At 55.8% G+C, this 27,082-nt stretch overlaps 2 protein-coding genes and 1 long non-coding RNA gene across 11 annotated transcripts; all 3 read left to right on the plus strand.

Annotated features, from left to right (window-relative positions):
• Positions 1-652: 652 nt before the first annotated feature.
• On the plus strand, positions 653-9,179 carry Slc11a1 (solute carrier family 11 member 1). 4 transcript variants are annotated; one of them, XM_058577458.1, is made up of 15 exons: positions 653-806; positions 1,333-1,466; positions 2,141-2,263; positions 2,527-2,646; positions 4,069-4,175; positions 4,581-4,651; positions 4,906-4,973; positions 5,088-5,243; positions 6,094-6,252; positions 6,838-6,922; positions 7,019-7,138; positions 7,496-7,645; positions 8,010-8,083; positions 8,469-8,622; positions 8,821-9,179. In XM_058577458.1, the coding sequence occupies exons 1-15, from the start codon at positions 800-802 to the stop codon at positions 8,850-8,852; spliced, it is 1,560 nt and encodes a 519-aa protein (XP_058433441.1). In that variant the 5' UTR covers positions 653-799; the 3' UTR covers positions 8,853-9,179. The 4 variants fall into 4 exon arrangements, with proteins under 4 accessions (XP_058433441.1, XP_046295659.1, XP_058433440.1 ...); XM_046439703.2 differs by having other exon boundaries at positions 6,833-6,922; positions 8,774-9,125; XM_058577457.1 differs by having other exon boundaries at positions 6,833-6,922; positions 8,821-9,125.
• A 2,868-nt stretch (positions 9,180-12,047) lies between these two features.
• Positions 12,048-18,149, plus strand: Ctdsp1 (CTD small phosphatase 1). Of its 6 annotated transcripts, none has more exons than XM_046439880.2 (7): positions 12,048-12,193; positions 14,529-14,677; positions 14,988-15,158; positions 15,267-15,323; positions 15,930-16,022; positions 16,148-16,333; positions 16,491-18,149. In XM_046439880.2, exons 1-7 carry the CDS (start codon positions 12,169-12,171, stop codon positions 16,617-16,619), a joined length of 810 nt encoding a protein of 269 aa, XP_046295836.1. In that variant the 5' UTR covers positions 12,048-12,168; the 3' UTR covers positions 16,620-18,149. The 6 variants fall into 6 exon arrangements, with proteins under 6 accessions (XP_046295836.1, XP_046295834.1, XP_046295837.1 ...); XM_046439878.2 differs by lacking the exon at positions 12,048-12,193 and adding an exon at positions 13,009-13,190; XM_046439881.2 differs by lacking the exon at positions 12,048-12,193 and adding an exon at positions 13,013-13,190 and having other exon boundaries at positions 15,054-15,158.
• Positions 18,150-18,572: 423 nt separating this feature from the next.
• LOC124089688 (uncharacterized) lies at positions 18,573-19,472 on the plus strand. The gene is made up of 2 exons (XR_006850833.1): positions 18,573-19,236; positions 19,322-19,472. It is a non-coding gene; the product is annotated as an uncharacterized LOC124089688 (long non-coding RNA).
• The last annotated feature ends 7,610 nt before the right edge of the window (positions 19,473-27,082 follow it).

Genomic DNA, 27,082 nt, shown 5'->3' on the forward strand with positions numbered 1-27,082 from the left:
GGACGGTCCCACCAGGCTGGCCTCCTTCTTTAGATGCCAAGTGTAAGTAGCGGGTCCCTAAGTTATACATGCCTCTTTCCAAGTTGGCTGCAAACTGGAGGTTCCCACAACCCTTAGTTTTGATAATTTGTGACTCACAGAACTCAGGAAAACCCTACTTAATATTATAGGTTTATCATAAAGGATTTACCCAGGGACAACCAAATAGGAGGAACACACAGAGCAAGGTTATTGGGGGGCAGGGGCGGTGCATGGAGCTTCTCTTGCCCCTCAGATGTGGTTCACTTAGCACCCAGTGTGTTCACCAAGCCAGAATCCCCCTGAAGCCCATAGCTGAGCATCTCCAAGAGGCGCCGTTGTGCAGGCGTGTGACTGAAGCAGGGCCCCTGGTTATGGAACTCTCCTCAACCCTCTCCCCTCCCTGGAAATGAGGGAGATCAAAGTTCCAACCTGCTAATCAGGAAGTGCCTGAAATCAGAGTTCATTTGGGAGACAGAACATGGGGAGCCTGGAGGGGAGCCAGAGTGTTGAAGGACATAGGGCATCCGAGAGAGGAACCATGTTGTGGGTGACCAGACCCTTCCGCTGAGCAGGCCACTTCTGCCTTTGGAGAGTTTCACAACGCCCAAGCGTGTGAGTATGTGAATGTCCGCATCCAGTGATGTAAGAGACGGAGCCAGGGTGATGGGCAGGAGGGTATGTTCCCAAAGTCACTCGCAGCAGCCGCACAGAGCGGGTGCAGGCTGAGGGGTGCCCGGCACATCCCTGAACTCACCACGCACCAGACGCCTGTGTCCTCATGACGAGTGAGTAGTGGCCTCCAGGGGCTCCCCTGATTAGGAGGGCAGGGTGGAGAAGGACACTAGGTCTGGGGGAGGTCTGAGAAGCCAAGGAAGCCCCTGGTCCCCCAGGGGAGTCGTGGCCAGGACCACAGTTCTGACCCAGACCCGCTGGGGTTGAGATCTTCCCCTTTGAAGGGCCTGTTATTCCCATGTCTGGTCTCTGTAGACAGGGCCCCTGAGTTTCCTCGTCTCTGGGAGGAGGCAAGGATGGAGGACATGGTGGCCTCAACTTGCCCTTCCTGGAGTCTGGTGTCTCTCTCACACCTCTGAGATCAGAGTGTGGGGAATTCTGGGAAAGTAATTCTGAAACTTCCAGTTCCCACACATCTGAAATATCAGGTCAAGGGGTGAAGGTGAGGGACCCAAGATGAAGGCCAAGGACTTTCATTTCTCTACTTTGCCAAGAAGAGGAGAGGGAGGAGGCAATGGCTTGAAGTCTGGGCTCTAGAAAGAGGCAGGACACTCAATATGCCTCCTGGGCTCCTCACAGGTGACGGGAGGCCCTGGGGGCTGAGCAGGCCCAGCTATGGCTCCATCTCCAGCCCTCCTGGCCCAGGGCCCCAACAAGCGCCTCCCAGGGAGACCTACCTGAGTGAGAAGATTCCCATCCCAGACGCGAAACCGGTGGGCCTTCTGGAACTTCCTGGGGGCTTCCAGGGTTGATAGGATCCCAAGTCAGCAGCGACAGTGGAACTGCCCCTTCCTTAGCTGGAAAACGCCATGGTTGTCTAAAAATGACCAAATGGCTTTCTGAATGAAGCCATTTCTGAATGAATCTCAGCTTTCTAGGAAGGGAAAGGGTCCCGGGTGAATTAGGACTGATGCCTCCAGGTTTGTTTTAGCTTCCAAAGAAGCTGTCACAAGAATCTAGCAGATTTCTAGTCTGACTGACAGGCCAAGCCCTGGAATGGGGTGGGGGACCCCAGCCTCAGTGGACCCCAGAGAGACCCCTGTGGTCTGAGAGGGTTAGGGAGCGAGGAACTGGACCAGGGCGGCTTGACCCCCAGAGTGCTCCCCTCTTGGAGCCCAAGGACCTACTGAGTCAAGCCGGCAAGAGGTGGGCAAGTCAAGTGCAGGATGCTGCTGAGACTGCGGAACGTGACAGTGACCGTGACCAATTCAGAAAGCAGATCCTCCGTGACTCAGCAAACCCTGCCGGTTCCTCCACACGTGTCCCCTGCCATGTCTGGGGACTGGGCAGCTCTGGGGACAGACAATGGCGCCTGGATGGAGGGGCCGGCCAAGGCAGCTGCTGCCACCCCCGTTCCCAGGCCCTCCTCCCTCTGCTCCCCCACCAGGGCACCTTCAGCCTCCGGAGACTGTGGGCATTCACGGGCCCTGGCTTCCTCATGAGCATCGCCTTCCTGGACCCGGGAAACATCGAATCGGATCTGCAGGCTGGCGCCGTGGCTGGATTCAAAGTGCCCAAGTCGGGGCCTCAGTGGGGTGGGAGGTGACCAGGCTGAGAGCAGAGCCCTCAGCTTGCCAGGGGCCCTCGGGGCTGCCAGGGAGATGGTCTTCCTGGTTCAAATGGGACAGGAAGGGGTCCCCCAGGGCAGCCTGCGAAGCTGGTTCCTGCTCCGTCTTCCTGCCTCTCCCCATGGGGTGTCCTGGGTTAGGTGTCCCCAGCCTGCAGCCTTCCAGGACAGCCCCCCTGGCTGAAGCTCTCCCTGCCTCCTCACAGCTGCTCTGGGTGCTGCTCTGGGCCACCGTGCTGGGCCTGCTGTGCCAGAGACTGGCTGCCCGGCTAGGCGTGGTGACGGGCAAGGACTTGGGAGAGGTCTGCCACCTCTACTACCCTAAGGTAAGTGTAGGGGGCCTGGTCAGAAGCACCCACAGATTTCGAACCCTGAGCAGCTACTTACAGCTTCCATGATCAAATGAAAGCTGTACATTGTCTCACCCAAGTGCGGCAAGCAAGCCCAGTTGACAGATGAGAAGACTGAGGCTCAAACAAACAGCACCCAGAATCGTGGGGCATCGGGGTGAAACACGTGTTTTACAGAAAGGGAAATTAGAACCTGGGGATGTGATTGCCCAAGGCAGAAACTGAAAGGCATCAGCTCAAGGAAGGTCACTGCTGTCCATGTCCAGGCAGGAAAACAGAAATTATACCATGAGACATTTCCAAGGGATTCAGTGCAGGCACTCAGTTTGAAGGGCTGGAGGAGCAAAGGCAAAAGGTTTCACCAAAGCTCAGAAAACTGATATACTCCTGGCATGAGCCCAAGAGTCATCATTTGCCACTAAGTTTCCAGAAGCATTGTGGCCACTGCTTAAATGACCACAAGTGTGGCTGGAGCTCAGTTAGCTGGTGTCCTTGCTAGTGACCCTGCCAGAAACACCACCAGAATCAGGGAAAATGATTTCTCTCTGCCCAATCTCTTAGTTTATTTGTCACTGCAATAACAAAATAACTGAGGTTGGGTCTATTGTGAAGAAAACAGGTTTATATAGCTCAAGTTCTGGAGATCCAAGAGTGTGGCTCTGATTCTGCTTGACTCTAGTGGCACATGGCATCACAATGGCAGGAACACAGGAAGAAGGGATGTCATGGCCAGACAGGAAGCCATGGTGAGACAGGAAGTCAGAGCCATTCAGGGGCCAGGCTTGCTCTTTTGTAACAATTCACACTCTTGGGAACTAACTAAGGTCCCATGAGAATTACATGAATCCTTTCTGGGGGCAACACCTCAATCACCTCCCTACCTTCCTCTAGGTCCCATCTCTTTTTTTTTGTTTTGTTTTTAGTTCTGGGATTGAACTCAGGGGCACCTAACTACTAAGCCTCTTCCCAGGCCCTTTTTATTTTGAGGCAGAGTCTTGCTAAGTTGCTTAGGGCCTCCCTAAATTGCTGAGATTGGCCTTGAACTTGCAATCCTCCTGCCTCAGCCTCCTGAACCCCTGGGATTACAAGGTGCACCACCAAGTCCAGTTAGGCCCCACCTCTTAAAATTTCTACCACCTCTCAACATTGCTGCCAGGGAACCAAGCTTGCACCACACGCATCTTGGGGGGACACACAGAAGCCGAATCCAAAACACCGCCATCCTGCATAAGCACCGCTTCCAAAGCCTGGCAAGGCTGCCTGGGGAGGGTGGTCTGCAGGCTGCTAGCCCCGCAGCACAGTACAGGGAAGGAAAGGTGGGCGTGAGACTGAAACTGCAGGCAAGTGCCTGACCCGCTTTGATGAAGGACCTTGATGAAGGATCGGCTCCTCTTCTAGGTGCCCCGCACCCTCCTCTGGCTGACCATCGAGCTCGCCATCGTGGGCTCCGACATGCAGGAGGTCATCGGCACAGCCATTGCTTTCAACCTGCTCTCAGCTGGACGGTAGCACCCCGTGGGCACCCACCCTTCAGTCCAGGGCTGGGGGAGAGCTGCTATTTCTTTCCCAGACCATGTACCTCCTGGACTCCGTTTTATCTTGCTGTCCCCTCTGACATGGGGCTGCTGCTCCATTTCTCAGAATGTAAAGTGACCTCTGTAAAGTCCCACAGATGTGACTTAGGGAGCTCTATGTAGGACTATGGCTCTGAGCCTCCTGCCTTCCTGGCCCCCTGCGGGCTTCGCTGGGCCTGGAGTGTTGGGTTGACTCTCAGGGCTTCCCTCCTCCCTGCCCGCTGTCCTCGCTTGGGCTCCTGCACCCCGGAGGCCTGGTCCCACCGTCCGTGCGCTGAGGACGGTAGTGCGAGACGCTGGACCAGGCTGGGCTGACCCGGGCCACTGTGGTTTCAGAATCCCGCTCTGGGGTGGCGTCCTGATCACCATTGTGGACACCTTCTTCTTCCTCTTCCTGGATAACTATGGTGAGTGAGCGCTCCTGGCCCAGGTGGGAGGCTGGGCGCTGAGCCTGGGGCCGGCTGCGCTGGGCGGGGCTGACTCCCCCCTGGGCGTCCTGGCGGCCCAGCTGTTTTTCCATCTGCAACGTGGGAAACAGTGGCTCACGTGGGTACAACACCTTAAGCCTTGGCACAGCGCGGGAACAAAGTGCTCAAAATATCAGCCATTAAAATTGCGGTGTTGCAGGGGATTCTGGTTGGTTGGTTTGCTCTGCCCCTAGGGTTGCGGAAGCTGGAAGCTTTTTTTGGATTCCTGATCACCATCATGGCCTTGACTTTCGGCTACGAGGTAGGAAGCCAGGCCCAGGGGTGGAGGAAGCGCCCTAGGACAAGCCCCCAGGTGCTGGGCTCGGGGGAGAGGCGGGTGTCCCAGCTTTAGTGGCTGACCCTCTCCTCCCCACAGTACGTGGTGGCTCGGCCGGCGCAGGGACTGCTTCTTCGAGACCTGTTCCTGCCCTCGTGCCCGGGCTGCGGCCATTCAGAGCTGCTGCAGGCCGTGGGCATCGTGGGAGCCATCATCATGCCCCACAATATTTACCTGCACTCAGCCTTGGTCAAGGTGACTGGAGGGAGGGAGGGAGGGAGGAAGACAGGCCTCCTGAAGCCGCACTGGCCCCGCCCCCCAGCCTGGAACCCCGCCCCCCGGCTCCTTCACGGTCTGAGCCGGGAAAGGCTCAGTCTCTATTTTAAAAGGAGCAACATCTGCTGGGGCAGGGGCTCAGCGGCAGAGCGCTTGCCTAGCCCGTGTGAGGCACTGGGTTCGATCCTCAGCACCACATTAAAATAGACAAATAAAGCAAAGGCATTCTGTCCATCTACAACTACAAAACATTAATTAAATTTTTAAAAAAATTTTAATAAAATTTTTTTAAAAAGGAGCATCTGCTGTGTGCAGAGAGCTAAGGGTCAACGTTAGTCAAGGCCCTGCCTTTCCAGAGCCTGTATTCTAGGAGGGGAGACGGGCAAGGATCAAGCAAACAAAGGAAGGGACTGTGGATTGTGAAAGGTCCTCTGAAGGAAACAGAAGAGAAGTCTGGTAGACAGTGACCAAAGACAGGGAGAAGCTATTGCAAGCAGAGGGAAGAGCGAGTGCAAAGGCCCTGAGGCAGAAATAAAGCAAGTGTTTAAGGATGTAACACGGTGAGTGAAAGGGACGGTGTCAGACTGATTTACATGGGGATCTCAAAGGCCCGTCTTCCTTTATTCTCATAGCCGGTCACTGTGGAGCGGCCTCTGGCAAGGACAAGGATATAGGAAGGAGGCAGCTGACCAGGTTCTGAACCAGATTGCCACATGGGGTCTTCAGAAGACCTGGGGTTTAGAGGGAACAGAGGTGCAAGTGGGAAGGCAGGGGACACTGGTGTGACTCTGAGGACTTTGGCTCTTCCCTCTCCCTTTGATCTTCATAGTCCCGAGAGGTGGACCGTGCCCGCCGGGCGGAAATCCGAGAAGCCAACATGTACTTCCTGATCGAGGCCACCATCGCCCTCTCCGTCTCCTTGATCATCAACCTCTTCGTCATGGCTGTCTTTGGGCAGGCCTTCTTCCAGAAGACCAACCAGGACGCGGTGAGCCGGCTCTCCCTGTCGGCGCACCTCACACACTGGCCCTCCAGGGGGACGCCAGGCACCGCGGCCAGACGTGCCTTCTGAGCCTCTGCCCCTACTCCGGGCTCCGGGTCCCCTCTCCTCACGCTGTCCACCATCCACTCAGCCAATCGATCATGATCTGGGCGGGGGGGGGGTGTCACACCCTCCCCGGGTTTCACCCTGTTCCTTGGCGCCAGGAGAGAGGGACTAAATAGGGACTGCAGACTGCGTCTCCAAGGTCAGAGGTCTCCGGGGTCAGCCCTCAGAGCTGTGGGAAGGGGTTCCCATGTGAGGAAGAGGGGACTGCAGGTCCCCGGGATTTTCTGGGTAGTGCCAGCTCTTCTGAGGCTGGAAACCGAGTCCCATGGGCATCCTTCCCAACTTTAAATACAGGCAACGAATTCACATTAAGGGGGGGGGGGCAAAAAGCCGTGACAGCCACAATCTGGCCAGATTCGGTGTGCAGACCACCAGCTGCTGGCCTCGGCCCAGGCCTGGGGTCTGACTTTCCAAGACTAAGTCTGGGCCCCCCATCTCGCCCCCCGGCCCGGTGCCGCAGTACAGCGTCTGTGCCAACAGCAGCCTCCACGACTACGCCTCGATCTTCCCCAGGAACAACGACACGGTGTCGGTGGACATTTACCAAGGAGTAAGCGCCGGCGAGTGGGGAGGTGGGCGCGAGCGGGCCCCGCCTGTCCCCGCCCACGGGGTGGGGCCGAAGCTCTGACCCCGCCCCTCGCTCCAGGGCGTGATCCTGGGGTGCCTCTTCGGCCCCGCGGCGCTCTACATCTGGGCCGTGGGTCTCCTGGCGGCCGGGCAGAGCTCCACGATGACCGGCACCTACGCGGGACAGTTCGTGATGGAGGTGGGCGGGAGGCGGGGGGCCCTGGACACTAGTGGGGCCTCGGATACACGGCCTTGCTGGTCCTTGGAGCAGCCCCCGGGGCGCCACCGTAGTCCCACTTTAGAGATGAGAAAAGTGAGCTTCAGAGAATTGAGGCCACTCGCTGGAAGTCGCAGAGGCAGGACAAACAGCGCCCTCTCCCGAAAGCCCCTTGAAAGTCTTTAGGAATCAGGGACAGGTGGGGACCCCCGCTCTCTCCACCCACTGCCTCTCCACCAAAGGGGGACAGAGCTGTCCCTATTTCAAAGATGGAAAGCCCGTGTTCTCCCAGTGTGAAGCCCCAGGCCCACCCACACCCCCGCTCTCTCCCCACCCCAGGGCTTCCTGAGGCTGCGGTGGTCCCGCTTTGCCCGGGTGCTCCTCACCCGCTCCTGCGCCATCCTGCCCACCGTGCTGGTGGCCGTCTTCCGGGACCTGAGGGACCTGTCAGGCCTCAACGACCTGCTCAACGTGCTGCAGAGCCTGCTGGTGAGATGAGGGCCCAGCAGGAACCGCGGCCACCCCACATGGAGCCCACTCAGGCGCTACCCTGAATGCACTTGGCCTACAAGGCTCACCAAATCCGAGTCACTGTTGTTCCCGTTTTACAGATGGGGAAACTGACCAGCAGAGTTAGGTGACAGAGCCAAAATTCAAACGCAGGCAGCCTGTGCCAGAGCCCCCAGCCCCCACATACTTTCTCCTGCTTTGAAAGGCACAGAGACAGGCTCAGAGGAGTTAGGGGACTTGCCCAAAGGCTGGCCACAAGACAGAGGTTGAGGTGCGGGGCCTCCCCATCCCCTGCTGTTCTGAAGGCAGGGTCCCTGGCCTCAGCTCCCGCCTCTCTCCACAGCTTCCCTTTGCTGTGCTGCCCATCCTAACGTTCACCAGCATGCCCGCTGTCATGCAGGAGTTTGCCAATGGCCGGTGAGTCCTCCCATCCCATGTATTCATCACCCAGAGGCAGGAACTATTGTTATCCCCAAGTCCAATTGAAGCTCAGAGAGATTGAGGAACTTTCCCAGAGTCACACAGCTAGTAAGTGGGTGGGGGAAACCAGTGGGGGTGAGGGCTGTTTCTAGAGCCTGAGGTTACCCTCACCTCACCTCTTGCCAGATCCTGCCAGTGTGGAGCTGGGGGGCCTGGAGACCAGAAGTGGGCAAGGCTCTGTGTGTACCAGGCCCCGCAGCTCAGAGAAGAGGGCTTTGTGTACCAGCTCCCAGCTCCAAGCTAGCGGTGGGCACTGGACGAGGGGCGGATGCAGGTCTCTAGCTATATCCAGCCAGTCCTGAGCTTCCTGCTTGTCCCCTAGGCTGAGCAAAGCTATCACCTCCAGCATCATGGCACTGATCTGCGCCATCAACCTCTACTTTATGGTCAGCTATGTGTCCAGCCTGCCCCACCCAGCCTACTTTGGCCTTGTGGCTCTGCTGGCCGCGGGCTATCTGGCCCTCACTGCCTACCTGGTATGCAGGGGCTGTGGGGTGGGGCTTTCTGGAATGGGGGGGGGAGGCAAGTGGAGAGAAGAATGGGAGGGGGCCACCAGGTGGGCCCCCCTGGGGTCTCAGCCTCTCCCCCACTCCCAGGCTGACTGTCCCTGTGGTCACCCTCTCCCAGGTCTGGACCTGTTGCATTGCCCATGGGGCCACCTTTCTGACCCACAGCTCCCACCAGCACTTCCTGTATGGGCTCCTAGAAGACAGGCAGGCCGGTCGGGAAAGCTCTGGATGAGACCCCCAGGCCCTGGCTGGGAGATGGGATGAAGGGGCAGACTAGCCCCTGGACACAGATGGGCGTGGACACGAAGGCAGCAAGATGGAGCCAGACACTCTTGCAAGTCATCCAAAGGTGGTCCTTAGGGACTTACTGTCTCCTAATTTGAATAAAGGCTTAATCTCTTGGTCTGTGTCCTCATCTGTAAAATGGGGACAACACCAACCTTGCCTTGGGTATAAAGCACTTTAACGCAGTGCCTGGCACATGGAACTTTTAAAAATCATTCAAAAAAAATTTACTGAGCACATATGAGTGACTTGACCCATGAGGGGAGGGGAAAGACGGAAAGGGACACAGGCTCCAAACTGGCACTTAGAACAGTTTGATGAATGTTAAACAAACATTCCCTCCTCTTCCCAAGAGCTGGGACCGCAAACCCGGAAGACCCCAAGTCTGACCCCTTCCCATCTGGTTCGCTCCTGCTCTGCCCTTGCAACCCGTATTCCAGGCAGTAAAACCAAGGCCCAATTCTTGTTCCTTCAGGCTCCAGTCTTAAGGAACCCAAGAGCCCGTGCCTTCCAGTCCCAATTCATTTGTCATCTCCCCAGGGAACCGGGCGAACGGGACTCCCACGCGGCACTTTAACATTCCCTCCGTGCTGACTCCCAGCTCCCCCTAGGGGCAGGGACAGTCCCGAGCGCCCGCACTCCCGCCTCGGCGTCTCCGCTCCGGGCCAAGCGGCACCATCAGGGTAGGCTGGTGCCAGAATCTCGCGCCTGGGGGCCACAGAATGATCCCCGGCCAGGAGGTGGCGGGGAACCCCCTCAGCTGCAGGAAGGAACCGGGCACCCCTTCGCCCGGTGCAGAGGCTGCACTTTACAGACGCTCCCTAGGATGTTTCTAGGCTCCCCTAAGTCCCTCCTCCAGGCTCCGCCAGTCCTTCGGACCTCAGCCCCGGAGTTGCGAAGAACTGCAGCGAGGAGGGGTCGCCGCACTTTATCCCTAAGTTGAGCCTGGGGCAGATGCGGTGTCTGAAAGTAACCCGGATTTCCCGGGGACCCAGCGGGTCCGGCGGCCGGCTTGGCGCTCAGGTTGGGGCGCTTGTTTATGAGAAGAATTTCCTCTTTCTTAAAAGGGCAATGATTAGAGTGGGGCCCGCAAGGAGAGAAGGGAGGTGACACGTCTTGGAGAAAGCAGAGCAGCTGCCCGAGAAGGTGTGGGGCAAGAGGATCGCCCATCCCCCTTCTCCAGGCTTGTCCTTGGACAACACAGGACCCTAGAGCTGAAGAATGGGGCGGGTGGGTGGTGAAGAAAAGCATCTCCCATATCCTTCTGCAGCTTCCTAGCGGTACCCGCTGCCCATTCCTGTGGCCAATTCATTTGGCATTAACTGGGTGCCAATTCTGTGCCAGACCTTGTGCTAGAGGCGGGAAGGGAGAGTTCCGAATTAGAGAAGGTGTCAGCTATCCAGGAGCGCGCACACTCCAGGAGACAGCTAAGTAAATAAAGGACAAGCCACTGAATAACAGGATGAGGTGAAAGGCACCTGACCCTAACTTAGAGAGCCCAGGGGCAGAGAAGGTGACTTTTGTACAGAATTTTGAAAGTTGGATAGGAAGCGGGGCAGTCCAGGGAGGGGGTGTGTGCCAGGAGTAGGGTTCTGGTGTGTGTAGTAAGTGCAGACAGGAACCCCTCTAGGGAGTTCTCAGATCTGTGGAGCAGGACTTGGGGAGGGGGTGGACAAAAGGACACATGGATTGGTCACATGAACATTTAAGCCTAGGACTTAGAACTTGGGGTCAAAGAAGACAGCAGAGGGCCAACCAAGGGGCGACCCTGGGCCTAGCATAGGGGGCTAGTGATGAGGGCAGGACAAAGTCGATTTGGGGACAAGGAGGCTCCTGTTCGGGGCTGCCCTCACCTCCATAGTAGCTCTGAGTTCCATCCCCAGAGGGAGGAAGGCTGTCCACCCTGGGAATGGGAGTGGCCCTGCACCTAGACTCTTCCCAGGAGCCCTGCCCTACCCTACCCTTGGCACTGCCCCCATCCCCACTTGGCCGGGGATGGAGAGGACATTTGCTCTTAATTGCAAAACTGAATTCTGCTTAGTTCTGTGCCACCCCATGCACGCACCGCCCACCCCGACTGGCAGCCCCCACGACTGTCCTTTCTGGGAATGCAAACTGATAAAAAGAGATCCAAATAAATGTATGGGTACAGTGATGACCGGCTGCTGGGGTAGAGGGGTGCAGCAGTTGGTGGGCTGGGGCGGGGAGGGCGCGTGTACCACCCTACCCACCTTCGCCAACGTGGGGAGAGAGCCAGAGGCTTCGGACCAAGGTGCGCCTGCCGGGGCGGTGTCTCCCCTGGTGAGAGACCGCACCAGCAAAGGCTTGGCGGGGGGCAGTTAGGGATGTGTGCTGGGGGTAGGATCTCGGTTTGCGAATGGCGGGTGAGGGGACAGCGGCCAGCCACGCCTGGTTTTGTGTATCTCTGGGACAGCCAGTTCAGTTCCAGCCCCCTTTACAGTCCCTGGCCACTTCCTTCTGGGGTCAGCGCGGGCGAGCATCCGGAGGTATTGAGACGCCACCCCCGGGCTGGACCGAGGAGAGGCGCTGGGCTGAGAGGCCACAGTTCCGCCCCTGCCCAAGCTGGAGGGCCTGAGCCGATGGCTTCACTTCTGAGTTCAGTTTCCTTATCTGTCAATGGGACACGAAGGGGTTGGTTCTGAGGACACCAGAGATTAGGAAGCGGAGGAAGAACGGGGTCCGGCAGCGGGCGGGCCTCGGTCCCCCAGAGTCCCCGCCCGCGCGCTCCCCTCCTGGCTCCCCCTCGTCGGCCCCGGCGGACGTGCGCTGCGCGCGCTCCCGGCCCGGACAGGACAGGACGCGCCCGCCCCGCCCCGGCCCGCCCCGCCCGCCGCCGAGGCCGGGGCAGGGAAGGAAGTGCCGAGGCGTGTTGTCGAGGCTCGGGTTATTTTTTAAATTGTGAACACCGAATAGTAACTAGGGATGGGAGGAACTTAGTAACCGGGGAAAAAAGGACCCGCACACCTCTTGGCGCGCGCACGGAGGTTTCCCGCAAGAACCCGCGTGGCTGGGGTGTGTCCCCACAGAGGCGGGGACAGTGTGTTTAAACGCCTGTAACTGTGATGTCTGAGTCCCCGCGGTCCCGCGCGGAGTGCACTGTGCACGGGGCGTCAGGCTGGACACTTGGGAACCGAGCCTGTCCCAGGAATCCGCACCCTCCAATAATAAGAATGGCCGTCGGCTGGGGAAGGGGATCAGGCAAGGCCCATGGACACGGTGGCATTTTCTCTAGGTCGGTGGGCGAAGCGGGAGGAGGGGAGAGCGCCTCCAGGCGGGAAGGCGAAGCTGGTAGGGTGCGGGACATAAGTTGAGCAGTCGGAAAAGGTCGGCAGAGAGCGTCCCCGGGGGAAGGAAGTTGGAATTTTCACTCTCCGGACCCGATCTCCTCGCCCCCGAGACCGCGGTGGGTGGTGACAGAGTCAAATCCAGAACATAATTTTGTGGATTTGCACAGCTGTTCGGGGTTAGCAAAGAGATTTCAAGTGCTCCTTCCTGACATCTCTGCAAGGAGGTTCCTGCTAACGTCAGACAGAAAAGAAGACCCATTTAACAGATAAGTTAGTGTTATCCCATTTTCCAGATGAGCAAACCGAGGAGTGGCAAGCCCCTGGCCCTCGTAGGAGCACAGGGTGGAACCGCGCCGCCCTCGGGCACTCGGAGCGGGCGGGGCGGGCCTTGGCTCCGGGCACTCGGAGGCCTGGCACCGTGGGCCGGGTGCTGGCTGTGCCACGCAGCCGCAGAGGCTCTGTCCCTCCAGCCAGCGGCAGGAAGGGAGGGGACGCCCCCCGGATCGCGGCAGGAACCCGGCCCGGCCCGCCTCCCCGCCGGCGGAGCCGTGAGGGCCCCAGAAGTGATGAAAGCCGCGGCCGAGTCCAGGTCACGCCAAAGCCGTTGCCCTTTTAAGGGGGAGCCTTGAAACAGCGCCCGGGTTCCATGTTTGCATCCGCCTCGCGGGGAGGAAACTCCATGTTGTAACAAAGTTTCCTCCGCGCCCCCTCCCTCCCCCTCCCCCTTAGAACCTGGCTCCCCTCCCCTCCAAAGCTCGCGGGGATCCCTCCCTCCCACCCCTCCCCTCCCCCCCGCGCCCCGATTCCGGCCCGAGCCGGGGGGGAGGCCGGGCACCCGGGCCAGAGTCCGGCCGGAGCGGAGCGCGCCCGGCCCCATGGACAGCTCGGCCGTCATTACTCAGATCAGCAAGGAGGAGGCGCGGGGCCCGCTGCGGGGCAAAGGTACTGGGGCGGCGGGGAGGGGGCCGCAGCCCGCGCGCCGCGGGAGGGGAGGAGGAAGGGGCCGGGATCTTTCCCGGTGCTGCATCCGCTGCCACCGCCCCGGGCGCCCGCTTTGGCCGGGCCGGAGCTCCTAGCCGAGAGGGAGCGGGGAGAGTTTGAACTCCTGGAGTCGCAGGGACGCGGGGTGGGACCTGGCGCCTCTAGGGAGCTCTAGTCTGTCCGAGGTGGGGAAACTGAGGCAGAGGTTCCTGCGGGGGCTTCCGGGCTGGCGGTTCCCGGGCGCCCCCCCCCCCCGGATTGGCGCCAATGGGGCTGGGAGGGGGGGTTAGGAGGCCGCCTCCAGGCCACCCGCTGAGACTCCGCCCCCTCTGGGCTGTGGTCTCGTAGGGTCTTGGGAAGGGGCGCCGAGGTGACAGCGGGCTGGGGAAGCTTGGAGGGATCTCCCGCCAACACAGCCACGTTCCCACAAAACTTCCGCGTCAAGCATGGAGGCGCTGAGCCCCTCAGGCACAGAAAGGGGCCACTTCTTCCAAGGAGAGGGCGCCCGCAGGCACAGCCTTGTGCCCGGCCAGGCACGCGACACTCGGGCTTTAGGCCCGTGGGCACCGGGCCTGTGCACACTTGCACCGGCAGGGAAAGCCGCGTTGCTCGCTGAGGCTGCGCCCAGGGGGCTGGCCAGGTTGGGAATCCCTCTTCCTCTTCCCTGTGCAGGGGCTGGGGGTCCTCCCAGATCTGCCCACCTCCTGCCTGGGCCTAGCTTGGCCTGGGGCGGGGGTCAGACGGAGGGGCGGTGGAGGGTGGGTCTGTCAATCAACCAGCCGCGCTGCAGGTCCCAGGTCTGGGCGGGGCAGGGGCCTAGGAGGCGGGGTTGACAGATGGCTGCGGGACACTGGCCCAGGCCTTGGGACTGCACCCCCTGCCCCTGGGCCCAGCCTCAATGAGGACTTTGGACCCATGGAGTGGACTGGACAGAGGCAGGATGGGAGTGGACAATGGGGCCCCAGGCCCTGGCCCTCCTAAGCAGGGGATGCTCAGGTAAGGCCTAGTCAGGTGATGGAGGTTTTGAGAAAAAGAAAACCTCCCCTCCCCCTCCTTTAGGTCGCCCTCCCTAACCTGGGTGACTGTCCACCCTAGACCTCCTCATGGGAAGCCTCAGAGGATTTGGAGCAAAGGCTGGGGTGTGTTTCAGGAGGACCAGAGCACAACAGTGTCTCCCTTGATGAAGGGGGTGTGGCCAGATCCTCCCAGAGCAGGGGTTCACACCTGGACACATACACAGCACTTTACTACCCAGCGTGCCCACATCCCAACCTGTGCCTCCCTGCCTCCCTGCTTCAGGTGACCAGAAGTCAGCGGCTTCCCAGAAGCCCCGGAGCCGGGGCATCCTCCACTCACTCTTCTGCTGTGTCTGCCGGGATGATGGGGAGGCCCTGCCGGCCCATAGCGGGGCACCCCTGCTCGTGGAGGAGAATGGCGCCATCCCTAAGGTACGTGGTCGGGATGACTACAGGGGTACCTGGGCTCAGCTGGAAGGGGGCTTAAAGGAAGGGGTGCCAGGTGGAGACACACCTGCAGTCACTGAAAGTTTCAAAGAAGGGGGGACCTGGACACCAAGCCCTACAGGCCCCCCACTGGGCCCCTCCCAGCTTGCTCTGCCTGCTGCCAACCAAGAGAAGATCCGCTGGAAGATGGAAGCTTTGCCAAGGGGCTTAGAGAGCCAGTGGCCATTCCTCCCGGGAGCTGCCGGGGCCCATGTTGGGAAGTGGGTGGGATGTCCCACTGTCTCCTGTTTCTCAGGTGGAGGGCCAGGGTAGGGAAGGCTGTGTAGGAGGTGCCCCCACCCAGCCCGGCCCCTCCCACCAGCAGACCCCAGTTCAGTACCTGCTCCCTGAGGCCAAGGCCCAGGACTCGGACAAGATCTGCGTGGTCATCGACCTGGACGAGACCTTGGTGCACAGCTCCTTCAAGGTGGGCCCTGCCCAGCAGCCCTCATCCCTGGCCAGGGAGGGAGGGCTCGGCTGGGCCCCCAGCCCTGGGGTTCCCCACCCCAGCTCCAGCAGCTCTTTTCCCCCACAGCCAGTGAACAACGCTGACTTCATCATCCCAGTGGAGATTGATGGGGTGGTCCACCAGGTGAGGGGCCGGGGAGGAGGTGATGGGCTTGGCATCTCCCTCCAGACCCCAAGCGCTGCCCACTGAACTGGAGAGAGCCCCACATGGGACTTTGATAGATGTGGAATGTCTGAGGCCCAGAGTGGGTAGGAGACTTGCCCAAGATCACATAGAACCTCAGGGACTGGGCCCAACTCCAGGCCTCCTGAGAGTGGGTTCCTCTTCTCAGTCCTGTATGTATGTGCCCCCTTGCCCACCCCTGCCCGGGACCCAGTTCAAGTAATTCAGGATAGGTTGTGTGCTGTCCAGCCTGTTCTCCATTACTTGGCTCGGGGGCCGGTGCGCTGCAGCCTTGGGGTGAGGGGGCTGGCTACCCCTAGGCTCCTGAATTTGGGGGAAGGGACTTAGGATTAATGACTCCCCACGAGGCAGGACCTGCAGCTGGTGGGAGCCAAAGCTTCTTTTCGTCCTCCTCTGGGAGGCTGGGTGGGTGGAGCAGCTGGCTGTGGGAACCCACAGGCCCAGGGCCAGCCCTCCTGGGCTACTCTGCCTCCTCCACAATTCCCTCCCGGCCCAAGGCTAACCTCCCCCAGCTGGGCCAGCCGCCCTCACAGACCCACCCCCTAGGTCTATGTGCTGAAGCGGCCCCACGTCGACGAGTTCCTGCAGCGAATGGGCGAGCTCTTCGAGTGTGTGCTGTTCACTGCCAGCCTAGCCAAGGTGAGTTCCCACCAGGGACCTGGGGCCACCATGCACTCCCATCTGCTGCCTCAGGTGGCCACGTGCCGCTGGACACAGCCCCAGGCCACTCCTGGCCCTAGGATAACCTACCTCCTACCCTCCAGTATGCAGACCCAGTAGCTGATCTGCTGGACAAATGGGGGGCCTTCCGAGCCCGGCTGTTTCGAGAGTCCTGCGTCTTCCACCGGGGGAACTACGTGAAGGACCTGAGCCGGCTGGGACGAGACCTTCGGCGGGTGCTCATCCTGGACAACTCGCCTGCCTCCTATGTCTTCCATCCGGACAATGCTGTGAGTACAGGGCTGAGACCCAAGGACAGGAGCCCATTCAGTCTGTCTTGGCCTGCCCAGTCCCAAGCCTGGTAGTCTCCAGGACCAGTGGGAGGGGGATGCTCCCATTCCTGTTTCCTGCACCTGGTTACCTGTGCCTGTCTTCCCATGTCCCCAGGTACCAGTGGCCTCGTGGTTTGACAACATGAGTGACACCGAACTCCATGACCTCCTCCCCTTCTTTGAGCAACTCAGCCGCGTGGATGATGTCTACTCAGTGCTCAGGCAGCCGAGGCCCGGGAGCTAGTGAGGTGCCACGGGGCCTGGACCTGCCCCTGACTGAAGCCCACACTTCCTCCCACGGAGACTCTGGGCACCTGCCCGAGAGCTCTTAAGAAAACCCACGAGCTGTGCCCATTGGTGGCCCTGGGGAAGCAGGTGTCTTCCCCAGCAGCCCTGCCAGGCTGTACCGAGGACTGTAAACCCCTGGTTCCCTGTGTCAGTGCCTTCGAACCTCCTCCCCACTTTTCAGGGGACCTGGGGGCCCTGCCTGCTGCTCCCCTTTTCTGTCCCCTCTCTTCATGCTGCCATGTTTCTCTGCTGCCAAATTGGGCTCCTTAGCCCCAGTTCTGCTTTTGGGGTGGGGGCAAGATTTCTGTCATCCCATACCTTGGAGCCCCAGCCTGGGAACAGTGGACACCAAGTGCCTTTCATAGAGCCCCATCTTGCCCACTCAGCTTTCCCAGGGGCGTGGCTACCATCATCAGCTCCTGCCTGGACTGGCCTGCAGGTTGCTGAGGTCTAGGCTGGTCCGGGGGAACCAGTCTCTTCTCACCCCCACGCCTCCCTTGGAACTGACAGAGCCCCCACCAGTTCCTGTCTAGGCAGGGGAGGGCCTGGAGGGAAGAACCTCTTACCCCTTGTGAAGGGAGCAAGGGTCTTTCCTTCAGGACCCCACAGTCCAGCTTCTCCAAGGCTGATGGCTGCTCCTTATGTCACCCAAGCTGTGACCCCTTCCTTCTGCCTTAATTACCCCAAGGCCCTGGAGCTTGGCTCCCTGTTTCTGAGTATCGGGACATAGGCAGGACCCCCTTGTGGTGCCATATAAATATGTATATGTGTATATAGATTTTTAAGGGATGGAGAGAGGGAAGGGTGGGCATAGAGACACCCTCCCTTGCCCCTTTCCTGGGCCCAGAAATTGGGGGGAGGGAGGGAAAGGATTTTTACATTTTTTAAACTGCTATTTTCTGAATGGAACAAGCTGGGCCAAGGGGCCCCAGGCCCTGTTCCCTGTCCTTCACAGCCCTTTTGCTCCGTTCGTTCAAAATACACTTATTGAGCACCTTGTGTGCCCAGCAATATGCTAGGCCACCAGCTAAGTGGGGGGTCTCCACCCCTAACTGGTGCCTTCTCCACCCACCCCAGACTTCACCAGTGCCTTTGGGGTATCTGCAGGAGATGGAAACTTCTTGTGAGGTTTGGGGGGGTCTCCAGGAAGCTGGGCCAAGCTGTCCCTGTCCCCTGTGCCAACCCACCCACTGCAGCTTCCTCCCTTGCCCCCTGCTGGCTGGGGGAAGCTCCCAGAATGTCTGCCTTCCAACTCTAACTTGTTTCTGAAACTCTTCCCCACACTTGCTGAGTCAGGAGGTCAAGGCCTTGGGCTCTCCCCGGGGTCGAACGGTTAAGTGGACCCACAAACCAGTGCCAAGGGAGTTGGTGGGGGGAGGGAGGATATGGTTGACCTGAAAAGGGTGACCTTCGCATTTAGTGCCTTCTTGGTGACCCAGAGCCTCACAGTGTAACAAGAACTAAAGAGAAAGCCAGACCCCCCCTATCCTGCTTCTGTGGTTTTTGGGGGAGTTTGAAGTGGGCATGAGTGATCAGATAATAGTCACACTGAGACTGCAGTGTGACCCTGCCTCAGCAAGTGGCTAGGAGTGGTGCGAAGGAGGAAGGGGCTCCGGCTCTCAGGGCTTCCGGGGTGAATCGGGATTTGGGTTGGATCTACATCGAGGCTGGGCTACCGAAGCCTCAGTCACTTAATTTGCAAAATGGAGACAGGTCTTGCAGACTTGATTAAATTCCCGGACATTAATGACTAGAGACTCTGGCTACACAGCAAAACTAAACCACTCCCTGCAGCGGCTGCCTGTGGAATGCGCGGGGCGGGGTGGGGCGGGGCCTGCCTGCGGTGGGCGGGGCGCCCCAGGCGGGGTCTGAGCAGGCGCTGCTCCCCGGCCGGGCTGACGTGGTCGGGCTCGCGGGGTCGCTGGCCTTCCGCCGCTGTGCTGGCCGTTCGGGGGGTCCGCAGTCTACGGCCTCCGGCCGGTGGAAAAGACTGGGTGTGGCCGCCGCCCTCTCCCTCCCGAGCCACCGCCCCGCTTCCCGTCCCCGCCCTTGCCAGGGCACTTCCTTCGCGGAGCCTGGGTGACCGCGGCCCCGGCAGGAAGTGCGCTCCCGGCCGCTCGCCCGCCTCCTGCGGTAGCCGCTAGAGGCCTCCCGGTCCTGATGGACTCCCGGTTTCCCTGGGGCCTGGCCCTCTCCGGCCAACCCCGTGTGACTGCACCGGCCCTCCCAAGTGTTGCTCCCTTTTCTCCCAGCTCCACCTCCCTAGTCCTGCCTCCTCCTTGTCCCAGGTAGGGTGATCTAATCCCCGAGCCTGCCTCCTTGTGCTCCAGATGTTGATCGCCCTCTAAATCTCTGTGCGGGGCATCTGCTACTTTTAACTCCATAGAAAGGAGCCGGGAAGCACCTACCTGGAAGGAGAAGCCTGCAGTCCCCCTGGCGTCAGCTTTGGTCTGGGCTGGACCCAGACAGCCCTTGGCAAGATGAATACCAGCCCCAGGCCTTGGCAGTCTTTAGACTGCTCTTTTTCCTGCTCTTTATGCAAAGGCTAGTCGCCCCAGATTTGCATTTCAGAGGTGAGAGGAACTGGACACCCAGCTTTAGTGAGACCACAATCAGGCTTCCTCATCCTCACCACCTACATACGCTTGGCCCATGCAGAGTTCAACTCAACCACGTGTATGGGTGCATCCCTGTGCCGGGCACGGTGCCAGGAGCAGACCGGCCTTGTTGCTGCTTTCAAGGAACTCACACACCAGTGTAATAAAGGGCAAGGTGGAGGTACTCCTCTGTGTAGAGGAGATAATCTTAAGTATCAGTGTCATTTCTCTAGGATGAGTTATTAACTGTACTTCTGGAATGTCCTTTAAATTTATTTATTTATTTATTTATTTTGTAGTTGTTTACCCAGAGTCCTCTAAGTGTCCTCTGGAGTTAAAACCCTGGGGGAGGGGGCAGAGCACAGTAGTGCACACCTGTAATCCCAGCAACTTGGGAGGCTGAGGCAGGAGGATCATAAGTTCAAAGCCAGACTTAATAACTTAGTGAGGCCATGTCTCTAAATAAGATACAAAAAAGGACTGGGGATGTGGCTCAGTGGTTAAGTGTCCCTGGGTTCAATACCCAGTACCAAACAAAACAAAAAACCTGGAAGGGCCATTCTGAACACATTTCCATAATTGAAGCAGGCTTAATTAATTTTAAAAAAGGTAGGAGGGAGAAAATGAAGATTTTGCAGCAATAGGAAGCACAAATATGAATGCCACCTATAACTTAACCAAAGAAATAAGGTAGGAGGGCTTCAATAGCAGTCACAAAGGTATACATCTTGGCCTGTCTTTGATGGCTTCTGTTAAAATTTCAAATAGTAAGGCCAGGGGTGTAGCTCAATGGTAGAGCACCTGCCCAGCATGGGTGAGGCCCTAGCCCTAGAAACCTTTTTCCAGTTGTATTTATTTATACCAGGGATTGAACCCAGGGGCACATAGCCACTGAGCCACACCCCCAGCCCTTTTAATTTATTTATGTATTTATTTTATTTTCAAAATTTTTTTTTAGTTGTTGATAGACCTTTATTTTATTTATTTATACGCGGTGCTGAGAATCGAACCCAGTGCCTCACACATGCCAGGTAAGTGCGCTACCGCTGAGCCCCAGCCCCAGCCCTGTTTATTTTTTGAGACAGGTTCTTGATAAGTTGCTTAGGACCTCACTAAGTTGCTGAGGCCGACTTTGAACTTGCCACCCTCCTGCCTCAGCTTCCCGAGCCACTGGTCTATAGGCGTGCGCCACCATCCCTGGCTTTTCCAATAATATTTAATCAGAAAGTCTCGTGAATTGCTTCTCTGGTCTACTGCCTCATGCCAAGCTGCGGTTCCCTGAATGAGGCAATGCTCCCGGTCCCCAGGGAAGAAAAGAACAGGAGTGAGATACCCACTCCCAGGAATGACTCCATCAACTCCTGTGGACTGAGGTCTGAAGGACACGCTCTGGTGGACAGAGTGTTGCAGCAGGGAGCCTGCAGACAAGGAAAGGGCGCTGAGGAGCAGCGGTGCCCTGCAGGAGCTGCGACTGCCTCACCCTTGAATAGTCAGCAAATGAGGGGACTTCAGGGAATTTCTGAGTATAGAACGCCCCTTAGCATAATTAAAATTTAAACAAAGATCCCCTGCTTTCTGTGCCAATTTGTCACATCAGACTGACAAGGGTGGTCCGGTTCCCTAATATTGGTGACAATTTAAACTCAAGAAGGACAGACATGGTCTGGGGCTGCAGCTCAGCAGTAAAGTGCTCACCTAGCACGTGCGAGTCCCTGGGTTCGATCCTCAGCACCACATAAAAAATAAAATAAAGATATTGTGTCCAACTACAACTAATTTTTTTTTTAAAGGACAGACGTCTAATGAAATGACATGCTGAATAAAACAAATGACAGTTCCAAATTAAGTGGCTTTTTGGAATATACAGAAAAGCAGGATAAAAAAAAATAAGCTAAAGGAACATATGAAAACATAGCCAAAAATGAGTAAATCACGCGAGAACAGCGCTAGTCAGGAACCAAACACGGAGCATCTGATAGGGAACAGATAGATGTGAACGGTGGGAACCGGAGGGGTTATGGGAAGAGTTTTATAAACTGGGCCCACCATGCTGACCCTCACATGCTTTTTATTTTTTTAATGGGTGAGACCCTAGCCCCGAAAACCTTCCATAGTAATTTACGTGAAGCAGTGCCTGGCTTAAGTTGACAGGGTGTGTCACATTCCTCAGCAAACTATTCTCTGCAGGAGAAATGCAGGCCCAAAATGCCCATAAAGAACACACACAGGCTGGGGCTGGGGCTGGGGCTGAGTGGTAGAGCGGTTGCATGTGGGAGGCTCTGGGTTCAATTCTCAACACTGCATATAAATAAAAATAAAGCTCCATTGATAACTAAAAAAAAAATTTAAAAACTCTAAACAAAATTTAAAAACACACATGACTCTGAAAGGGGAGGGGGATTTTGTGACCCTTACACAGATCAGATCCCAGAACTCAGGGACATAAGGGTAATTGCCCTCTAACCATAAAATCTATAAGAACAGGTTCTGATTAGATCTGATCAGCTTGGGCCAATCGACCTGGAGTTGTCATATGTAATGGGGACTTGAAAGTCTGATATCATCCTGCTGACAGTCAAAAGTCAAGAGGTGGACCTAGGCAGGGCTCTCTGGAAATTTCCCTGGACCTCCCCTCTGTCCATAAAACTAGAGGGCAGGAGAGGCACACTGTTCCTCTCCTCTCTGAGAGGACCCACTCTCTTCTCTTCCTTGATAGTGTCCCCCATTCCCCTTCCATATCTTTTCTAATAAACCCTTGCCTATTATTCTGAGCAACACATCTGAAATCTTTCTGGCATGACTGCAAGCATCAGGGTGAAGGGGCCTTTGAACTGCCTCAGATTCATGGCAGGTCTTATGCCCTGTAAGATCCATGGAAGAAATTGTCCAAATGGGCCGGGCATGGTGGTGCATGCCTGTAATCCCAGCAGCTCAGGGCGCTGAGGCAGGAGGATTGTGAGTTCAAGGCTAGCTTCAGCAACTTGGCGAGGCCCTCAACAACTCAGTGAGACCCTGTCTCTAATAAAATATAAAAAGGGCTGGGGATGTGGTTCAGTGGTTGAGCACCCCTGTACCAGGGGACCATTCCCTCCAAAATGACAAGGGCCCAGAATATCATCAGGTTGTCAACAATGTAGCAAGACTTATTGCTGAGCAGAGCCTCCAACAGATAATGCCATTTCAGAGCAAATACTTGCAAAGTAGAGTCACAGCAAGATGTGTCTCCGATAGCAATCTGAAGGCTCTGGTATCTATAGTCCTAGAAGGTGTATATCTCAGCTTCCACATGTCAAATTTAGAAGGAAAAGTTCTGGTCTGCAACTACCTTATTTGCATATGGGTACACTGTTGTCCAGATGGCTATCAGCTAGCTGCTTGGCTCCTTCACAGCTTGTTACAGGGAAAGGTCAAAATGGAGTTAGCGCTGTCAAAACATAGTCACATCTGGGCTGGGGCTGGGGCTCAGGGGTAGAGCACTTGCCTGCCATGTGTGAGACAATGGGTTCGATTCTCAGCACCACATATAAATAAATAAAATAAAGGAATTTCAACAACTAAAATAAATAAAAATATAATCAGAGTTACTGTGTCCAACTACAATTACAAAATAAATATTAAAAAATAGTCACAAATACATTAAAATTTAGGCTCACAAGAATCATTTGTTTTTTACAATTTGCTAATTTTTATTAAGGATTTTTGTGTCTAAGTTTTTAAATTTGTTCTTTTTAGATATACAGGACAGTAGAGTATATTTTGACATATCACACGTACATGGAGTCTAACTTCCATTCTTTTGGTTGAACATGATGTGGAGTTACACTGGTCGTGTATTCATATATGAGCATAGGAAAGTCATGTCCGATTCATTCTGCTGTCTTTCCTGTTCCCATCCCCACTTCCCTTCATTTCCCATTGTCTAATCCAATGAACTTCTATTCTCCCCACCCTCCTTATTGTGGATTAACATCCTCATATCAGAGAGAACATTCAGCCTTTGGTTTTTTGGTTTGGGGGGATTGGCTTATTTCACTTAGACTCACAAGAATTTTAACATGGCAAAACACACATCACTCCTACTACAGAGAAAGAAACGCGAACAGATAAATGGTCTGTACACTGCTGTGAGAGAGCACAGGAGATGGAAGAGCTCTGGGGATGCCTAGCCCCACTGGGGAGGCCCTCTGGAGATTGGAAAACAGCTCCTTGCTGGAGGAATACTCAAGGATCTGGAAAAGGAATAGTTGGGAAGATGGGTTGAGGCCCCATGTGCTGGAGCACACCTGTAAATCCAGTGACTCGGGAGGCTGAGGCAGGAGGATTGCAAGTTTGAGGCCAGCCTCAGCAACTTAACAAGATCCTGTCTGAAAAATTTAAAAGAGCTTAGGATGCAGGTGAGTACTAGAGCACCCCTGGTTCAATCCCCAGAATTGAAGAAGGAGAAAAGGAAAAGGAAGAGGCAGGAGAAGGAGAAGGAGGTGACTTGAGTGAAAAGTATGTGCTGGGAGAATTTCAAGCAAAGCCCCACGGGCTGACCAAACCCAGACTGTGGGAAGCATAAAAGGTACGGAATGGCACACGAGCGGGGGTGGGGGGGACGGCCCTGCGGAAAGCAGGAGGGGGCAAATAATGCCCATCTCTAACTAGAGAAGGAAGCGGCCTTTTTCCTTGCAGGCAGTGGGCATCGTGGAGGAATCCCGAGGAACAGCGGGCAGGAGAGAGACGCGTGCAAACCTGGCGACTGCACATCGGAAGCTAAATCACGGGTACAGGGACCCGGTGCCCCAGCGGGAGCACACCGCCACAGTCCTGAAGACAAGGGCAAAGGCCTGGCCTGGGGCTGCTGAGTGGAGAAAGAAGGGAGGAGGCCTGAGAGAGAGGAGAGAAGCAGACAGGCAGGGAGTGGCTGGTTGGCTTCCTGCGGCCGGGGGTGGGGTGGGGGGGGGGAAGGGGGAGGAAGGTGACCTGAAGTCTGGCGCAAGATACAGTGCTGGCAGGAGTGTCCCTGGTGCAACCTGGTTGCAAAGTGATCTGACCTTCTATCACAAATATTTAAAAAATACAGACACCTACCGGGTGTGTGGTGCACGCCTGTAATCCCAGCAGCTCTAAAGGCTGAGGCTCCAGAGGATCACAGGTTCAAAGCCAGGCTAAGTAATTTCGTGAGGCCCTGTCTCAAAATTAAAAAAAAAAAACAAAAAAACTGAGGATGGGGCTCAGTGGCTTAGCGCCCCCCACCTTCAATCCCTGGTACCAAAACAAACAGACAAACAAACAAACAAAAAACCCAGACACCTTTTAAGCAATTCTGCTTTTAGGAATTTACCCTGGAGGCGAAACGTACAACACACACAACCTGCTGTGTAGGAGCTCCCACTGCATTAATGTCTGTACAGCAAAACACTTAGATTACTAAGTGTTCACCAGAAGGGACTGATTAAATAAATCTTGTCATATCTATACCAGAAAATGCTATGTAGTTACGAAAAACAATGAGATGGAACTCTATAAACTTGGAGAATGAGCTCCAAGATCCACTGATAAATGAAAGAAAGCATGATTCAAGTTGCCAGGTACAGTGTCCACACCTGTCACCCCGGAGGCTGAGGCAGAAGGATCACAAGTTTAAGAACAACCCGGGCAACATATGGAGGCCCTTTTTCTTCTTCTTTTTTGGGTACCAGGGATTGAACTCAGGGGCACTCAGCCACCTGAGCCACATCCCCAGTCCTTTTTTGTATTTTATTTAGAGACAGGGTCTCACTGAGTTGCTTAGCACTTTGCCTTTGCTGAGGCTGGCTTTGAACTCGCATGATCCTCCTGCCTCAGCCTCTTGAGCCATTGGGATTACAGGTCTGTGCCACCCCTCCCCTGGGATTAATCCCTGTACAAAAAAAAAAAAAAATTCTGTGCTACTAGTTCCAAACTGTCAACCAGACAATTTTGTTGTTGGTGGTGGTGTTCTAATTTTTTTTTTTTTACTTTATGTATTTATTTGTTTTTGGAAATGAGGATTTTACTATATTGCCCAGGCTGGCTTTGAACCCCAGGGCTCAAGCCATCCTCCCTACGGATGCACATCACTGTGCCAGTTTCAAGGCAAGTTCTAATTGCAAAGAGGAAAATGCGACTTAGAATATCTGGAAGTCACCACTATGACCAAGAAATCATTGCTCATGCTGGGATAACGGGACATTATGTGCCCCCTGTTGTAATGCAATGTCATTACCTTTGGCCATGCCACTGAAAGACTGGTCCAAAGAAAAAGCAGGTCAGCATCCCCGGGGGAGCTTGTTAGCAATACAGAATCTCAGATCCCAACCCAGACCTATTAAATTACAATCTCTGCTAGGTGATTCTTTTTTTTTTTTTTCCTTTTCTTTTGGTACTGGGGATTGAATCCAGAAACATGTCAAAATTTCTTTTTAAATTTAAAATTAAAAATAAGTAAATAAAATTAAAAATACTGGAGACACGCCAGTCAAAGGGAATACTTCATCTTGAATTTTTTTTTTTTTTTTTTTTTTGTACAAGTGCTTGAACCCAGGGTTGCTTTACCTCTGGGCCACATCCCCAGCACAGGATCTTGATGAGTTGCTTAGGGCCTTGATAAATTGCTAAGGCTGGTTTTGAATTTTCAATCCTCCTACCTTAGCCTCTTGAGCTACGGCGTGTGCCACCACGCCTAGCCTAAAACAATTCTTTTTCTTTTTGGTACCAGGGATTGAACCCAGAGGCACTTAACCCTGAGCCATATCCTCAGCCCTATTTTGTATTTTATTTAGAGACAGGGTCTCACTGAATTGTTTAGTGCCTTGCCATTGCTGAGGCTGGCTTTGAACTTGCAATCCTCCTGACTCAGTTTCCTGAGTTACTGGATTGACAGGCGTGTGCTACCAAACCCAGTTTCCATTTTATTTACAAGAAAGGTTGTTATGTTATTTTAAAACCTAAATAGCATGCGCAGAGTGTTTACTTCTCTGACCAGATGTGCACACCCCTGCACTCACAGACCTGTGCACATGCGTATGCTTTCAGGCTCTAGAACTATTGGAAAGCTGGGTCAGGAAGAGGGGCTGCTTTACCCAGCTGACTTCGTCTCACCCTTCTGAGAACCAGGGTTCAGGGGAGGCAGAATTTCTGCAGGTTGGGGGCAGTTACCCACGTTGCTGACTCTGTTACTGATGATTGAACCCAGGGGCATTGTACCTTTGAGTCACATCCCCAGCCCTTCTTATTTTTTATTTTAAACAGGGTTTCACTAAACTGCGAGACTGATCTCAAATTTGTAATCCTCCTGCCTTACCCTCCCCAATCACTGGGATTCCAGGTGTAGACCACTGCACCAGCTCAAAGCAAGTTTCTGAGCCAAATCCACACCAGGGAGGACCATACTCCTTTTCCTTCCCATCCTAAATGAGATGGACCTTTAGGGATCCATCCAGGGTGGGAAATGGAAACCTTGGTCCTGGAAGAGCAGAGTCCAAAGGCATGGTTTATGGCACCTCATAAAACTCCAGGCGGAGCCTGTGCCCGAGTGGGGAGGACAGGAAGAACACTGGCACCCACTGAAAGGTGAGTCAAAGATCTCTAGGGGTCCAGGGTCCCCATCTGACCTGGAGGGGCCCCAAGTGCGAACTCCCAGTCCTGTGTCCCTGGGTCTCCTGGGAGTCCTGCACCTTCTCCCCATACGCCATCCTCCAGGACAGGAGGGAGGACAGCTAAGCCCTCCTCTTAGTGGGCAGGAGGAAGGGTCTAGGGGCTCATGCCCTTCCTGGTGGGTGCTGTCCACCTGCACCCAGGGCCTGAGCCCTGGGCAGAA

The sequence above is a fragment of the Marmota monax genome, unplaced genomic scaffold, assembly GCF_021218885.2.
Source record: "Marmota monax isolate L192 unplaced genomic scaffold, Marmota_monax_Labrador192_F-V1.1 WCK01_AAM20220418_F8-fsc00041, whole genome shotgun sequence".
Taxonomy (NCBI): Eukaryota; Metazoa; Chordata; class Mammalia; order Rodentia; family Sciuridae; genus Marmota; species Marmota monax.

Coding starts and splice junctions, on each gene's coding strand:
- Slc11a1 (XM_046439702.2), top strand. Junction 6,923..7,018: donor CGGTGGACATTTACCAAGGA/GTAAGCGCCGGC, acceptor CCCTCGCTCCAG/GGCGTGATCCTGGGGTGCCT. Junction 8,623..8,773: donor TGGCCCTCACTGCCTACCTG/GTATGCAGGGGC, acceptor ACCCTCTCCCAG/GTCTGGACCTGTTGCATTGC.
- Ctdsp1 (XM_046439878.2), top strand. CDS start 13,124: ATGGACAGCTCGGCCGTCATTACTCAGATCAGCAAGGAGGAGGCGCGG. Junction 15,324..15,929: donor TTGATGGGGTGGTCCACCAG/GTGAGGGGCCGG, acceptor CCCACCCCCTAG/GTCTATGTGCTGAAGCGGCC. Junction 16,334..16,490: donor TCTTCCATCCGGACAATGCT/GTGAGTACAGGG, acceptor CCATGTCCCCAG/GTACCAGTGGCCTCGTGGTT.